The sequence below is a fragment of the Scaptodrosophila lebanonensis genome, unplaced genomic scaffold (genome assembly GCF_003285725.1).
Source record: "Scaptodrosophila lebanonensis strain 11010-0011.00,11010-0021.00 unplaced genomic scaffold, SlebRS2 tig00001415-arrow-pilon, whole genome shotgun sequence".
Taxonomy (NCBI): domain Eukaryota; kingdom Metazoa; phylum Arthropoda; class Insecta; order Diptera; family Drosophilidae; genus Scaptodrosophila; species Scaptodrosophila lebanonensis.
In genome coordinates, this window is record NW_022060742.1 from 4,923,531 (window position 1) to 4,937,803 (window position 14,273).

Consider the following 14,273-nt stretch of genomic DNA (forward strand, 5'->3'; position numbering starts at 1 on the left):
ATGTAATCGTTAAAAATAAACTGGTGATTGCGCCCTCGCTTACCTCAGCTGTGTACTTTTGAATATTCCTCTGGCTTTTATCGGGCCACTAGCGCCGCATAGTTTCGGGCAGGATTTGGACTGTGCCGCTTCCGCTTGTTGACTGCTGACAATTGGGCACACACAGACAGAAATACAAAACTGCTCCACGGATACAGTTGACAATGCCTGTGGCAGTTATCGTGCCTTCACTTCACTTCAATACACTGAGCCTGCTCTTTTTTTCAATTTTTGTTGTTGTATTATTATTGTATGGATTTTGCTGGAGGCTCACACTTCATAGCTAATAGAGGCAATAGACACGGGAAACTATTCAGGCGGGCATTTTGCTGCAGGAGAATAAAAGCGATTGCGGCTATGGATGTTTCATATGCGACGTTTAGGCACAATGGCCAAAAGGCCCGCTCTTTATTGTCGGCCAATCACAAGCGAATCGATGACAACGCGACACTTTAAGCTGCACATAAATGACTAACACTCACACACACACACACACACGCAGAGATGGGTTGGCAGACAGACAGAAAGACGAACAGACGGACACACAGACATTTAAACTGGACAGTAAAGAAAGAACGCAAAAATAAAACTGTCAATATTTGCGGATAGTTCACAACAATCGTAGGCCAGTAACAGGGCCGGTCCTTGACTACATTGAGCTTGAAGCCTCACTGATTGTGAGCAGAGGGCACTGGGGGGGTGAGCATAAATGATGCATTTTATTGGCAACATGCAACTGACAAAGGCATTCAGCACATCCCCTTCCCTCTTAACCCATTCACAATGGCTTTGCATAAACAGCTAAGAAATAAATATGGAAATGTATAAATAAATGCACGCGTAAGATGCACAAAGGCAGACACAAAAAAACAAAAAAGTAAAATACAAAAGTAGAGTAGAGCGCGCGACAAGAGCCTTCATAAGCTCGAGCTCACGATAATCAGCGGCCGGCAAGTGCGGCAAAAGGCCGCACAAACCTACCACTTACACACACACACACACACACACACTGATTGTAAGGTGCATGACGTATACGCAACGAAAACGAAACTGCGTGTGCTTACAGTAACAAGAAGAGCAACAACAACCACAACCACAACTCAAAAACGCGCAGCACGTTTAAAAGTCGCTCGCATAAATTTCGCGTGTGCCAGGCTCGCGTCGCACTTGCTGAACGTCAAATAACAAACTGAGGCTGGCGCTTTGCTTCGAGACCAGCGAGACCGTCGAAAAGCCGACAAGCAGCGACGCCAACGCCAACGCCAACGTCAATGGCAGCGCCTGCACAGCAGCGACGCTGGCAGTGAATGTTTTTAAGCTTTCAGTTGCTGCTGCTGCTTTGCTTTTGAAGTCGACGCAGTTGCTGCTACTGTTGTGAACGGCTGCTCGTTGTCTCTTCGCGTCGTCGATGTCGCAGACGTTGAAGTTGACGGTGAAGCTAGCGCTTTTTTGTTGCCTTTTCCTGAAACAAAAGGCTGCCTGCAGTTTTGTTATTAAATTTCGGGCGGACAATTTCATTTTGTTTGTCATGTAATACACAACGTAATGTTATTATTTACGCTCTGCAAACCTGAATTGTCAGTTAGTTTGCAAAAAAATGGAGAAAATTATACTTTGTTTGTTGGTGGAAATACGTTCTAATAAGAATACGACAGCTTCAAAGAGTGATGAGAACTATGTTGCTGCCATAAATTTTCATAAAATACTACTAAGACAAACATTTATTTCACAAATATATATTATTATCCTATATTAGGTTTGTTGTTTGAATAAAGATACTGAAATGTTTGCCCATTGAATTATATTAAATAATTGGAGTATTTGAAATTGTTAACATTCATTTCATTTGAAATGTATTCTAGTGGCTGGAATAAACTTTATATATTAAATAAACACCCCTTAAATAAAGAAATAATAGCTACAAGAAATAGTTCAATTAGCCCATCAAACTATTAACAAATGTTAACAATTTCATTTCACCTTCAGTAAGACTTTGGCAAATCATTATGCTATTCTATATAAAACCATTCTCCCCACTTCTTGCCATTTCATGTCGCTATTTGAACAATTTAAGGTATTTGACTGTCTCTCTCTCTCCCTTCGTGCCAAGCCTTGGTCACGTTTAATTGTGGCAGGCGAACTATAAACACGTTTTTGTGTGCCTCATTTCAACTTCTCGAGGCAACATTTTTTGAACTCCTTTTGCTGACACTGTTCACAGGCGTGCGTTTGAAGTTGATGCTGCTTAGCTAAAAATAGCCAAGTGTGCCAGCCTGTCATCAACACGCAGACCCAGGCTCAGGCGTAGGCAAAACTTGCAACACTTTCGTTTAGAAAAGACATAACAAACAAACAAAAAACTTGAGAGGAAAAACAGTTTATTGTTGGTAAGCGTTAAACTTTGGCAACTGCCCCCCAAGTCTCACATGTGTTCATAGTTTAATTATTTATGCTCTAATAAAACTTTGCATAATTTTGCAAGTGGCAGCAGCAACTAAGGGTGGCGGCAACGCTTGATTTAAAATTCTATAAATAATTTGAAAAGCAGTTTATAGAAATGGCTAAAAAGCAAAAACCCATTTCGGGCTGACGATAAACTGCTGGGCCAAAAAGCCAAAGAAAATGCCGGAAAAACATTTGGCACATTCATACAAGTTGTTGAAAATGCCAATGGCACGGAGTGCGTGCGTGCAAGAGAGAGAGAGAGAGAGAGAGAGCGGTGGTGAGAGCGAGCAAGAGAGGGCGCTGCTTCTTTTTTTGTGTGTTGTCTGCCGGCAAATGTGCGCATCAGCGTTAACTGCGACGCAGGCAGCAGTGCAGCGTCGGCGTCAGCGTCAGCGCCGACGCTATCGTCGACGTTGGCGTTGGCGTAACAAGCAGCGTATGCGTAATATTGGCGGTCAATGCGTGGCGCCTGCCGGTGTGTCTGCATTTGGGTTTGTGACTGCGTGTGTGTGTGTGTGTGTTATCAGAATGGCATTGCGGACAAACTGCATTGTGCGTTATAATTTAAAGAGCGCGGCTTTTATCGTGCACATTTTGCTGTTGCTATTGCTATTGTTGTTGTTTTTTCTGCTGCATGTCGATGCAACGATGCGTTTGTTGGCTTTGGACCAGCCGGCCGGCCAGTTTGTTTGCCGTCTACAAAGGCCTGCACATGGCAATTGTTTATTCAAGCAGCGTCAGCACAAACGGCCGACCAAACGGTCCAGAGACCCCCGCCCACGGACGCACCGCCCCGCGCCACAATCCAGAAACGTCTGTGACTGCAGCTGCATGCCTGCATGCGCATTCATCTGACTGGCTGCTTGTCTGTGATTTTGTTGTTGCTTTTTCTCTACGCGCTATTGCCATCCAGAGCTGAGCCCCCCTAGCAGTTATTTTATCACAAATAGTGAGCAAAAATGAATAACTAAAAAGTGGCGGATCACATCTTGAAGTTAAATTCAAAAGTAGGTGATCAGTTATCGAGGCTTATGTTTGTCCCGACACCAGACACAGCTTAGACCTTTCCATAGCAAAAGGATTTTTTGTATGAAACGATCATTTACACTTCCTTTGTAGCTCTAAATGATTTCTGCTTTCAATGATCCAATGATTCGATATAGCAACTATTTATTTATAAAAAATAGGAATGTAATAAATAATATTGTTCAGAAAAGGTTTAAGATATTTGTTACAATTTTGAAATCATTCCAAGAAGAAATTCTCTTAATACTTGTACTTATAAGGAATTATCTATGATAAAATTCTTCATTTAGAAACGATCAATAAAAAATAATGTATGCCATATGTACGAATAACAATACACTATAATTTCTTTTATATACACACTTTGTAGTAACCAATAATGAACGAATAAATAACAATAAAAGGGACTATCATTTTCATAAAACAGGATAGAAATGAATATGTTCCATTTTTACAGGATTGACGGTGATTCCCTCTGATTTTTGAGGATTTATCTTCCACAATACCCCAAAAACTAAGTTGCTATATATAGTCAGCTGCCTTTAGAAATTGTACGATAAATTCCATAAAAATAAAAATAACATTTAAAAATTAAAAGAAATAGTTGTATCAACAAAGTAAACAGATTTTTCATAATTGCTAGTCTCTATTTACCTGAAAAAGATGAACTGCTAGATTGATTTGGGTTAAAGGAGCTGCCTAGAAAGCATATAATACATATATACGTATATGGAGAATACTTAAAAATGCACTGCTTTTGCTGACTCTGTTACGATTCAGGAATATTCATTGCACGTCATAGTTGCGTCGCTGATTGAAAGTTGATGCCACAAATGTCACGATATTGCTCATCTCTGTTGTTGTAATTGCTGTTGCTGTTGCTGTTATTGTTGCTGTTGTTGTTGTAGTTGTTGCCGGCGCATCGTGACCAGACCGACCCATGCGTTTTAGTCGATTTCGATGTCTGAGCAGCTTGTAGCAGCATTGTAGTCGATGTTGTCATTCATGCTGTTACTATTGTTGCTGTTGTTTCTGCTGTTGTCGAGCTTAAACGGCTTTTAGCGCCACTGAATCACCCGATTTGTAATCTCTTTAATGGCCGTTCATCTATTGTACTCTCATCCCTCCCCCCTTCCCCTCGAAAGGACTGCCAACGAACGCCACATTACGCATACGCCATGTGTGCGTGTGTGTGTTGAAATTTGCATAATATGGCGACAACATAGTCAGCCACATTTTTGACACGCTTCGCACTAAATGCAACGCTCGAGAAAACCAACTTGCACCTGTTGCTTAGCAACAAATTAGAAATAAATAGTTTACGAACAGACGCGGCGCTGGAGATTTGAGAAAAGTCAAAAAACGAGAAAGAAGCACATAAAAATTTCAAGTTTTGCGCGTACTTTAAACAGAACATTTATTAAAAACACAGACAAACTTGTTCCGTTGCGGCCTGTTGTTGCCTTTTTGGCACTTAGCATTGAAATGCCTTCGAGTGATTTGCATAAAGCAACGGGTAGAAACAATAACAGAGCTCCGCTCCGCAGCCGGCTGCCTTAAGCTTAAGCTAAAATAATAATAAATAAAGCAAGACAGTGCAACTTTAAAGCTAGGCCTTTTTGCATTTTCAATTAACAATTTACAATTTACGTTGCCGTTCAACAATGAAAAATGGATGGCACATAAACGCCAGCAACCAATGCTAGCAACAAACACAACAAAACACGTATCTTTCGCAGTCTGTAAATAAAATACAATGAAAATCTATAGCACATGGACGATGCATTTGGAACAACTTAATTGTTTGGTGCGCATATCTAATGGTTGTAGAAATTTACAAAAACTTTTCACATGTTTTCTTGGTAAGCGACAGAATAGAGCTGGTCGATGCTATGCAAAGATAAAAAAAAAGAAGAAACTTCGCAAGTAAATGCTCAGGAAAAATAAATTCGGATAATTTTCTTGGCCACATTTAATAAGTATTATTTGAAATATTGCTATAAATACTTGTACATATCAATAAAACCAAACAAAAAGTTGTGTGGCGAATTGAATTGGTTCAGATATGAAGATGCACTAAATTTAGCTTGTAAAGTAAATCACCCATTGTATTTGGTGATTAAATTGAAAGGTGACTCTCTTTTTAAAATGCAGTTCATTGATTTTCGTAAATGTTTGGTTGCAACTTCCAAAAAATATAACATAAAAGTTGTCTTTTGACCCATCGTTTCGACGGCTTTTAAAGGTTTTCAGCCATTTGATTTCCTTTATATTGATATATAGTATATGTAGTTGGGAACCATATCTGAAAACCCTCCACAAAACAAGTTCACACAACAATTTTAAAGCAGGTAAATGGTAGTAGAGAGTTGGGCAAAACAATACCGATTCATCTCCCATTCATCATAGCTACTAACCAATAGAAGCGCATAGACAATGTGTTTTTATATTTTTAACAGAGAACACATTAAAGTTAAAGCACGAATAACTAATGTATCATAAAGATAAAACTTTAAATCATTTATCTATGCGAATTATCTCAACACCTTCATTTGTTGCTTGAACAACCCAAGAATAATAACATGTTTAAAATTTTACGACCGCCCAAAAATATTCATTATCCAGTCAGCTTGCTTTCTAGTATAGCGACGCCCATTAAACCCCCATAAGATTTCAAATAGGTATATTGGTATGTTAATGGGGAACACTCTCATCTGATACTGATCGAGAAATGAAACCACACGCAAACATTCCCAGCCAGTACTGTAAAATGCAAATAAATATAAACGAGTATTTAACACTCAACTGACTGACTGCCTTGGTTTGCTTCATTTATGGGCTTTGTTCATACTTCTGGCATTCAACGTAACTAAATAAGGCAATAATTTGCATGTGAATAAAACAACACAATGAATCAAATACTGACTTAATGTTTATTTAATCAAAGCACATAAAGTTTATCAAACATGTCGCTGCAATCGCTTAGATCTATTTTTTCACTTCATTTTATAAAAGTATACATGTTGATATTGATTAACAAAGACGCTTAAGCGATGTTTCAATTTAAGGAAAGAAAAGAGATACTTTGACGTATTCGTGAAAACTCGGACCAACATGTTCTACAAAAGCAAACCTATGAACAAGAAGGAAACTCGTTTTTTTAATAACGTCCTAAAAGTACAACTGTAAATGTTTAATGTACGTCGTTTTATACCCTGTACCCAATGGGTAAAAGGGTATAACTACCCGCTCGACTCTAGTATTCGATTCTTGTTCAGTAACTATTTTCTTTATTTATTAAACAATGTAAAACTTAAACTTACTTGGAGCTAACGAGGCGCGCTTGCAATGTAACTACTCCGCATTTAATACTTGTGTACATAACAGTGACAAATAACAAATTTGTCCTTTAAAGATTGAATTACATATGCATACTAATATGCGTAAACACGTCTATACAAATGCTACTACATAATTCAATCAATCGATGCACATGTATAAAATGTGTACAATTGTTTGGAATAAGATAGCCAGTACCTGCCTTTTTTTGATCAGGAGAACATATAGAATAACTGTGGCTTGGTACTGGTTCGCCGAATTCAAAAGGTTCTTATACAGTAATTGCAATCTGTATCTGTATCGGTATTACTTATTATTCTGTAAAAATACATAAACGATCTGTACAAAAAATTACACCTAATATTTTAAAAATGATTAAGCACATAAAGTGGTGTTTTCAAGCAAACAAACTGAAACTTTTAGTGGCTCAGCATCAGGAACGCGGCGGGTTGCTTTTTAATAAAAGAGTTTTTCAAAATAAACGCCATCGTGTAAAGAGTTGCCCATTATAAAATGTGGTGGTTGGCAACGCGAATAAAGGGAAATTTGGCTCCATCTATCAACTTTTCGAGTAATACTGGGCACAGGTTGCAAAATATTGACCACTAGATGTCGTACTAGTACTGTTATACTGTCATTCAGAATGGAAATCGTATAGTCAATAATATTGCATTCACGTATAAATATATGTACATATCATCAATATTGTATGGAATTAAAAGCAAACTGCTAAATTCAGGAACGATCAGCCAAATGTAGGTATTTTATATGCAATCTTTAAATTTTCGGAGTGTTTTAGAGACATATATTTTACAACTGCTACTACTTGAAATCAGTATAAGTGTGAACAAAACAGTAAGCACAATGCTACCATACAGAGAATATTAAGTGTAGCACTGTTTTGAAGCTTGTAACAGGTCTGGCATCGCCAATGTAGTGACAGCTGTTAAATGCGCTGCACTTTTTTGTTTATTTTCTTTGTCCTGGGACTACCCTGATTCTTGGCCACTTCCACGATGAGCTCCTGGCGTGAGAGCCTTAACAGCATTCCGGGAACCGTGGCCGCATTTGTGAATGAGAGCGCAACCACAGCCACAAACTATCTGCACCTGCGGCCAGGCACGCCCACACCAACAACATCTGAAGAAAGCGGACCGCAACATAGTGACTACAAAGCCCTGCCCATACCTGCATCTCTGGTTAAGGAGCAGTGGCGTTTGATCTTCACCTCGGACGCCAACGTACAGGACTTACAGGCGGCTATTGCCCATTGCCGTGACTTGGTGCTGCTCTCGGACGAATGTAGCGAAGAGCGCCGCTGGCTGGTTCGTCACCTGGTTGACTTGCGCTACTCGCTGCAGGAGCTAGAGGAGGCACAGGCCTCTAGCGATGGGCTGGTCCTGGTGAATGCTATTAAATCCGTGGTGGGCCATCACTTTGTGCCGTTCCATGTGCACGCACGCCAGCGTCTGGCCAAGCGCTACTGCGACCACTGTACCGGCATCATTTGGAGCGTTGTGCAGGCCTCCTACACGTGCAGCGACTGCGGTTATCTGGTGCACCAAAAGTGCATTGATAGTGTGGTGCGGGTGTGTGCGCACGTTCTCGTCTCAGAACGAAAGTATCCCATCGCAGAGATCTGTCCAGAAATCGGACTTGCCGCCCAGCACTATAAGTGCGCCGAGTGTGCCACACTGCTGAATTTTAGTAAGTCCGTAATAGTCCCTGTAATTCAAATGATGCCGAAAATATCAGCTTCAATCTCTGCAGCATCAGTCCAGGCTGAGGCAATACCTTAATACAATGGCTATCGAATAATGCACACTAAATTCGGGATATTTCAATGATTATCTTATGTTTTGTCCTTCACCTTTACAGAGAACTCGTGGATTGAACCACGTCTATGCGACTACAGTGGCCTGTACTACTGTCCATCGTGCCATTGGAACGACTTTTCCATTGTGCCGGCACGCATTGTTCACAACTGGGATTTCGGGGCTCGGAGAGTGTCGCGCACAGCACTGCAAGAAATTAAATTGTTCCTCGATATGCCGCTGATCAAACTAGAGGACGAGAATCCCAAACTGTTCGTATTCGTAGAGAAGTTGTGCGCGGTGAAGAAACTTCGCCAGAATCTGGAACACATGCGTCACTATTTGACTGCATGCAAGCAGGCCACTGATGAGAAACTCATCGATGCTCAACTTGGTGGACGTCGCCATCTGGTACAGTCCAAAGAGTTCTATGCTCTGAGCGATCTGATGCAGGTGGACTCAGGCACTCTGGCTGATTTTCTGCAAGCAATCTTCAATGCGTTCGACCGTCACATTCGCAGTTGCGTCCTGTGCGTGGCCAAGGCCTACATCTGTGAAATTTGTGGCAACAACGAAGTGATCTTTCCCTTTGACGATGGCTGCATTAAGTGCGATCAGTGCAACTCCATTTGCCACCGCGTTTGCATGACCCGCAAGAACATGATATGTCCAAAGTGTGTGCGAATCCAGGAGCGTCGTTTGCAGGTGGAACGTGCGCCCAGTAAAAACGAGAAATACAACGAGGATGGGGATGAGGCTGATGATGCACAGGAGGCGTAACGTTCAACGTTCTAATGTCTATGTTTACATATTTTTGTTTTTAATCTGTTTTTATGTCTGTATGTACATAATGTATAAAGGAGATAGTAACTACTTAACAGTAGCCCTAACATTTACTCTTGCTGTGCCTTCTTGCCATACTTCTGAGTCTTGTGGAATTTGCGCGGATTAATGCCATAGGCTTTAAGGCGCTCATCGGTTATGCCATTGGGAGTGCTCGTTTTGTTCTTCGCCTTAAAATTGTGCGTTTTGCGGGGGCCAACGTTTTTCTTCTTTTTCGACGCATCCGTATTGTGATTGCGTGACTTCATGAAGGGTTTGCCAGCCGCTCCAGAATGCAGTCCTTTGTTTTTGTTAAAGGGTTTGGCATTTGTCGTCGTCCCCACCCGCTGTGGCTTCTTGAAAGGATTATGTTTGGGCTCTGGATTATTAGATTGTTTTGTGACAGTTGGAACTTCTCCATTTGTTTGCTGCTCTGCTTTAACGGCCTTACTGTCAATAGATTCTTGTTCCTTGTTTTTGTTGAAGGGTGTGGCGTTTGTTGTTGGCTTGCCGTGTTGTGTCGTTACCGCCTGCTCTCTTTTCTTAAAAGGATTAGACTTGTCTGATTTGCTAGCATTTTTTGATTTATCCGTGGCAGTTGGACCATCTTGATTTGGTTGCAGCTGTGTATTTTTTCCCCCGACACGAGATCCCTGTCCTTTGTTTTTGTTGTTGAGTTTGGCATTTACCGTTGGCTTACCATGTTGTATCGTGGCCGCCTGCTGCGTCTTCTTAAAAGGATTGAGCTTCACGTCTGATTTGTTAGCATTCTTGGGCGTCTTTGTGGCAGTTGGAGCAGGAGCAGCAGTTGTTGGATCTGCGTCTCCGTTGGTTTGCTGCTCCTCATTGGGTGCTTGCCTTTTCTTTTTGGCAGCAGGCTCACCTATATCTTCCTTATTTTCATTTGAAGCTTCTGCCTGCTGAGTGATAGCTTCAGCCACTGTGGCAGAAGCAGCCGCTGCTGCTTTGCGCCTTAAGCGCTTCTTCTTCGACTTGGACATGAGCTCTGTCGAGGGCTGAATGGGTGCGGCTGCAGCAGAAGAGGATTGATCGATTCCAGCAGTTGATGTGTCCACGGTGTTCTTTTCGGGCTGTTCCTCATCATCGGAACTGCAGACAGTCGGACAACAAATATAAACATGAATGATTTACATTATTTATAATTTTTAACACCCACCCTTCGCCATACAAGCTCTTGAAGATTTTGCGCTTGAGCTCCTCGTTCTTGGCCTTCATCTTGTACATACGTTGCTCCTTTTTCTCCACATGTTCGGGCCGAGTTTGCACCGCCTTCTTCAGGCTGGCCCATTGGTTAAGTTCCTTGTTCTTAGCTAGCAGGATCTGTTAGTAAGATGGGTCATACAAACAGTCGACTTGAAAGTCTTTCAACCTGACTCACCTCCTCGATCGTAAGACCAAAATCGTTTGGCGTTGTTTCCACATATTTAAAGCGGCACGGTTGATCACCCACAATGTCCTCATAGTCCAGTTGGTAGTACTCGTCTATGTACTCACCATAAGTCTTCTCATCGTCAGGATTGAAGGCGGGCTTCTCAGCTTGTATCATCTCCATGAATCGATTGCGTCGACCTTTACGTCCCTTACGACTTCGGGTGTTCTCAATAAGCTCTTGCTGTAGTTGCTGTTTAGCTGCTGTCGGATCATAGTCACAGTCCATGTTGAATTCATCGTCTTCGCAGTGCAAATCATCATCGCCGCCAGCTTCATAATTCTGATGTGGATCATAGTTATCCCAGTCTTCTATGGCCAGCTCTTCGATATCTGAGGGACACTCGGGTTTCTCCTCGCCTTCGTCTACATTGTAATACTCCTCATTGAATATCTCCTGCATCCGTCGATCATGTGCCGCCGGATCAAAGTCCTCCTCCAGTTCATCGTCTTTAAAACCCAATTCATCGTTACCCGTAACTGCTTTGAGTTTACGTATCTTCTCCTCAATCTCCTTTCGCTTCATGTCCTTGATAATTTCGAGCTCCTTCATTTTTTGCTTTTTCTCCTGCTCTTTTCGTTGCTTCAGCTCCTTACGTTTGTCCTTGCGCTTGTCATCTGTACGCCTCACAGATTGTTCAATGGTTCGTGGGTAGCGCTTTATAAAATCGGCATCTGGTTCCTCGAAGCGAAAGTTATACTTCTGCTCAAACTCTGCCTGCTTCTCCAGCTCCTGCTCGTCTTCGGACAACGGCGCATTGTCGCCCACGATCTCATCGTAGGTGGGAATCTCTGAAACATCAGTGTTTGCATAGCCCTTACTCAGAATATAGTCGCGTAGAAAGCTCTCGCCCTGCGTCAGCTTGCTGCTGCTCCAGTACTGTCTAAGTGGTGCCAATTCCTCCTTAGCACTTTGCTCAATTTCCTCCTGTTTGCCAGCCAACCACTTGGCATAGTCCGCCTCCTCGGCATCAGTCTGCGCTTTAGTTTTCTCACGTTTTTTGAATATCCCACCGAATTCTTCATCTTCACTCTCATCGTCTTTGTTCATCACCTTTGTAAACTCTGCCCTTAAGCGGCGTTCCTCCTCTACTGCAGTAGGTGAGTCCGCGCGTTCTTGCACCGGCTGATCCTCATCCTCAGAACTTTCAAACTTTCCATTATGTTCCAATATCACTTTACGTTCGTAGTCCTTCAAGGTAACAGGCTTGGTCTTGGGAGCTTTTTTCTTCTTCGATTCCCTCTCGCCGTCAGCAATACCATCATCTTCGTCACTGTCATCGCCTACGCCATTAAAGAAACGTGTCTCTTTGTCGTAGATTTTCGGATCTTTGCTCTTTAGCGACGCCAGCGTTTTAAAAAACTCCTGATCGAATTTGACGTCCACTGCCTCATCCTCGTCGGACGACTCACTGTCGCTGTCCAACTCCGACTCTGAGACATCAAGCCCGCGATCTTTATCTGCAAATACAACAAAAACTAGTGAGTACTGCTGCATTATTGGCGCATTAGTGGAGATTTACATTTTTTGAGCAGCTCCTTCTTGCGAAGCACATTGTACGATTTTGCATAGTTCTCGTTGGTAGTAAGCTGCAGGTCCTCGGCATCGTCATCAGAGCCATCGAATAGATTTTTACTCATAATTAAACTATGTTTACAGCTTCAATGCGTCGCACGTGTTCTGGGTTGCCTCAATTGAACTGATTGGTTCACGTAGTCAGCTGTGTGGTTCGCTGTTCGATAGCTGCGAATCGAAAAGTACAAAAGTGCCATCACTACTACATTGTGTTTATTAATTCTTAAGGATTTGATAATTACTTTGTAGTCAATTGCAGCTTTCCAAAGACATGGCCGATGCAGAGGAGGCACAGTCTGGCAGCACTAGCCTCACGCCCACCGATAAAGACGCCTCAAAGAGTGAGCCTCATTATAACTGTAGTTGCCAACGATTAATCACCTGTTTTTGTTTTGCTTATAGTTTGCATTCTACTTAACGCCACGGGAAATGTACCCATCATAAAGAAAAGAACTTGGACTGTGGATCCCAACAAGACCGTTAGTTGGATACAAAAGTTCATACATAAGTATTTGAAGCTTGACGCCAGCGAACAAATTGTAAGCCCCCACCTTATCCAAATGAATTTCAAATACATAATTCGTCTTTTTCAGTTTCTTTACGTTAATCAAACGTTTGCACCTGCGCCAGACCAGATAATAAAGAACCTGTATGATTGCCATGGCACCAACGGAAAACTAGTGCTGTACTATTGTAAAAACCAGGCGTGGGGCTAAATCGATACTTAAGTTTTAGTATTTATTTTGTCTACAGTAATTTATTAATTAAAGTGTATGTACGCGCAGTAACTTATATTTCACGCTTTATTTCCCAGATTAGGGCTAACAGTGCATACTTTTTCTAAATCTGAAAACAATGCCCTGAAGGCGGCGATCCTTTACAATTGGGAATAAATTAATCACCATGCAGTGCCTCCAACTCATCGGCAGCCTCTTTGGATATTCTATGATACTTGGCCATTATTGGTCGGTAATAGTATGCTTGGTAGTCGTTACGCTCGGACATTTTACGGCGAATCTCCTCCTCGAGTTTTCTACAAAGACAGATAGTTTAGCCGAACTGCTTGCGCGACGTGTATTTCCCTGCTCACCGTATTTGCGCCTTCTCGTTTTCCTCATACATAAAGTGCAAGGCCTTCTCGTAATCCTGCTGCTGCGAACTAAACATATAACGGGCAATAAACCGAGAAATCGGGTGCTGTTGATAAAAATCAATTGATTGGTTTTAAGATATTCATTGCCACATTTAAGCTATTACGTCGCACCCTTTCATATTCCCAATGCTTCGGCTCATAGCCCTCCGGTATCTCTGCAAGCTGCGCGGGTCCAACGAATATATTTGTGAGTACCACCAGCGCTGTAATGGGAATTACGCCCAGCATTACGTAAAAGTGCATCAAATCCTTAAATTTATCCCACTGAAAGCGTGAGGGTTTGATCGTCATGTGGTGATGTCCATGATCGCCCCCCATCCGGCGCAGTTGTTGCTGTAAGGCTGCAGTTGATTGAGAGATCAGTTAGTCTGTTGCGTAATGTGCACAGTGTTTACTTGCACCAAGTAGGCGCACTTACCATTGCGACAGGCAGGTTGTTGTAGCACAGTGCGGTACTTGACGAATTGTGCCGCCGGAGACAACAAGCGGCTCCAACCAACCATTTTATCGCAGTAAATTGAACAAAATATATGCTACTTCGTGCTCTAAACGGTGGTGCAGAAAGCTGTCAAAATACAGGGCTGATAGTACACACAGTGCTGCCACTGTG

At 42.1% G+C, this 14,273-nt stretch overlaps 5 protein-coding genes across 5 annotated transcripts in view; 2 read left to right on the forward strand and 3 right to left on the reverse strand.

Annotated features, from left to right (window-relative positions):
- Positions 1–200, reverse strand: part of LOC115633094 (collagen alpha-1(XVIII) chain) — an 84,288-nt gene extending 84,088 nt beyond the window's left edge. Inside the window, exon 1 of the mRNA XM_030530474.1 lies at positions 44–200. The gene's annotated coding sequence lies outside the window, so the exon portion shown is untranslated. The remainder of the gene's footprint in view (positions 1–43) is intronic.
- A 7,613-nt stretch (positions 201–7,813) lies between these two features.
- On the forward strand, positions 7,814–9,559 carry LOC115632605 (differentially expressed in FDCP 8 homolog). The gene is made up of 2 exons (XM_030529832.1): positions 7,814–8,556; positions 8,728–9,559. Exons 1-2 carry the CDS (start codon positions 7,866–7,868, stop codon positions 9,441–9,443), a joined length of 1,407 nt encoding a protein of 468 aa, XP_030385692.1. The 5' UTR covers positions 7,814–7,865; the 3' UTR covers positions 9,444–9,559.
- On the reverse strand, positions 9,463–12,591 carry LOC115632604 (protein KRI1 homolog). Its single transcript, XM_030529829.1, has 4 exons — positions 12,458–12,591; positions 10,885–12,395; positions 10,663–10,826; positions 9,463–10,595 (listed from the first exon to the last, which is right to left on the reverse strand). The coding sequence occupies exons 1-4, from the start codon at positions 12,573–12,575 to the stop codon at positions 9,557–9,559; spliced, it is 2,832 nt and encodes a 943-aa protein (XP_030385689.1). The 5' UTR covers positions 12,576–12,591; the 3' UTR covers positions 9,463–9,556.
- Positions 12,592–12,707: 116 nt separating this feature from the next.
- Positions 12,708–13,298, forward strand: LOC115633144 (autophagy protein 12-like). Its single transcript, XM_030530553.1, has 3 exons — positions 12,708–12,851; positions 12,913–13,049; positions 13,104–13,298. The coding sequence occupies exons 1-3, from the start codon at positions 12,782–12,784 to the stop codon at positions 13,224–13,226; spliced, it is 330 nt and encodes a 109-aa protein (XP_030386413.1). The 5' UTR covers positions 12,708–12,781; the 3' UTR covers positions 13,227–13,298.
- Position 13,299: 1 nt separating this feature from the next.
- On the reverse strand, positions 13,300–14,238 carry LOC115633143 (NADH dehydrogenase [ubiquinone] 1 beta subcomplex subunit 5, mitochondrial). The gene is made up of 4 exons (XM_030530551.1): positions 14,082–14,238; positions 13,775–14,004; positions 13,601–13,707; positions 13,300–13,543 (listed from the first exon to the last, which is right to left on the reverse strand). The coding sequence occupies exons 1-4, from the start codon at positions 14,164–14,166 to the stop codon at positions 13,405–13,407; spliced, it is 561 nt and encodes a 186-aa protein (XP_030386411.1). The 5' UTR covers positions 14,167–14,238; the 3' UTR covers positions 13,300–13,404.
- Between the last annotated feature and the right edge of the window lie 35 nt (positions 14,239–14,273).

What these genes read in the sequence shown, in the direction of transcription:
- LOC115632605 (XM_030529832.1), top strand. Translation starts at nt 7,866, where the DNA reads ATGAGCTCCTGGCGTGAGAGCCTTAACAGCATTCCGGGAACCGTGGCC. An exon ending in TGCCACACTGCTGAATTTTA is followed by an intron (nt 8,557 to 8,727) that starts GTAAGTCCGTAA and finishes TCACCTTTACAG; the next exon opens with AGAACTCGTGGATTGAACCA.
- LOC115632604 (XM_030529829.1), bottom strand. Translation starts at nt 12,575, where the DNA reads ATGAGTAAAAATCTATTCGATGGCTCTGATGACGATGCCGAGGACCTG. An exon ending in TTGGTCTTACGATCGAGGAG is followed by an intron (nt 10,827 to 10,884) that starts GTGAGTCAGGTT and finishes TCTTACTAACAG; the next exon opens with ATCCTGCTAGCTAAGAACAA. An exon ending in AAGAGCTTGTATGGCGAAGG is followed by an intron (nt 10,596 to 10,662) that starts GTGGGTGTTAAA and finishes GACTGTCTGCAG; the next exon opens with TTCCGATGATGAGGAACAGC.
- LOC115633144 (XM_030530553.1), top strand. Translation starts at nt 12,782, where the DNA reads ATGGCCGATGCAGAGGAGGCACAGTCTGGCAGCACTAGCCTCACGCCC. An exon ending in CGATAAAGACGCCTCAAAGA is followed by an intron (nt 12,852 to 12,912) that starts GTGAGCCTCATT and finishes TTTTGCTTATAG; the next exon opens with TTTGCATTCTACTTAACGCC. An exon ending in TTGACGCCAGCGAACAAATT is followed by an intron (nt 13,050 to 13,103) that starts GTAAGCCCCCAC and finishes CGTCTTTTTCAG; the next exon opens with TTTCTTTACGTTAATCAAAC.
- LOC115633143 (XM_030530551.1), bottom strand. Translation starts at nt 14,166, where the DNA reads ATGGTTGGTTGGAGCCGCTTGTTGTCTCCGGCGGCACAATTCGTCAAG. An exon ending in ACAACCTGCCTGTCGCAATG is followed by an intron (nt 14,005 to 14,081) that starts GTAAGTGCGCCT and finishes AATCAACTGCAG; the next exon opens with CCTTACAGCAACAACTGCGC. An exon ending in AGCATTGGGAATATGAAAGG is followed by an intron (nt 13,708 to 13,774) that starts GTGCGACGTAAT and finishes TTTTATCAACAG; the next exon opens with CACCCGATTTCTCGGTTTAT.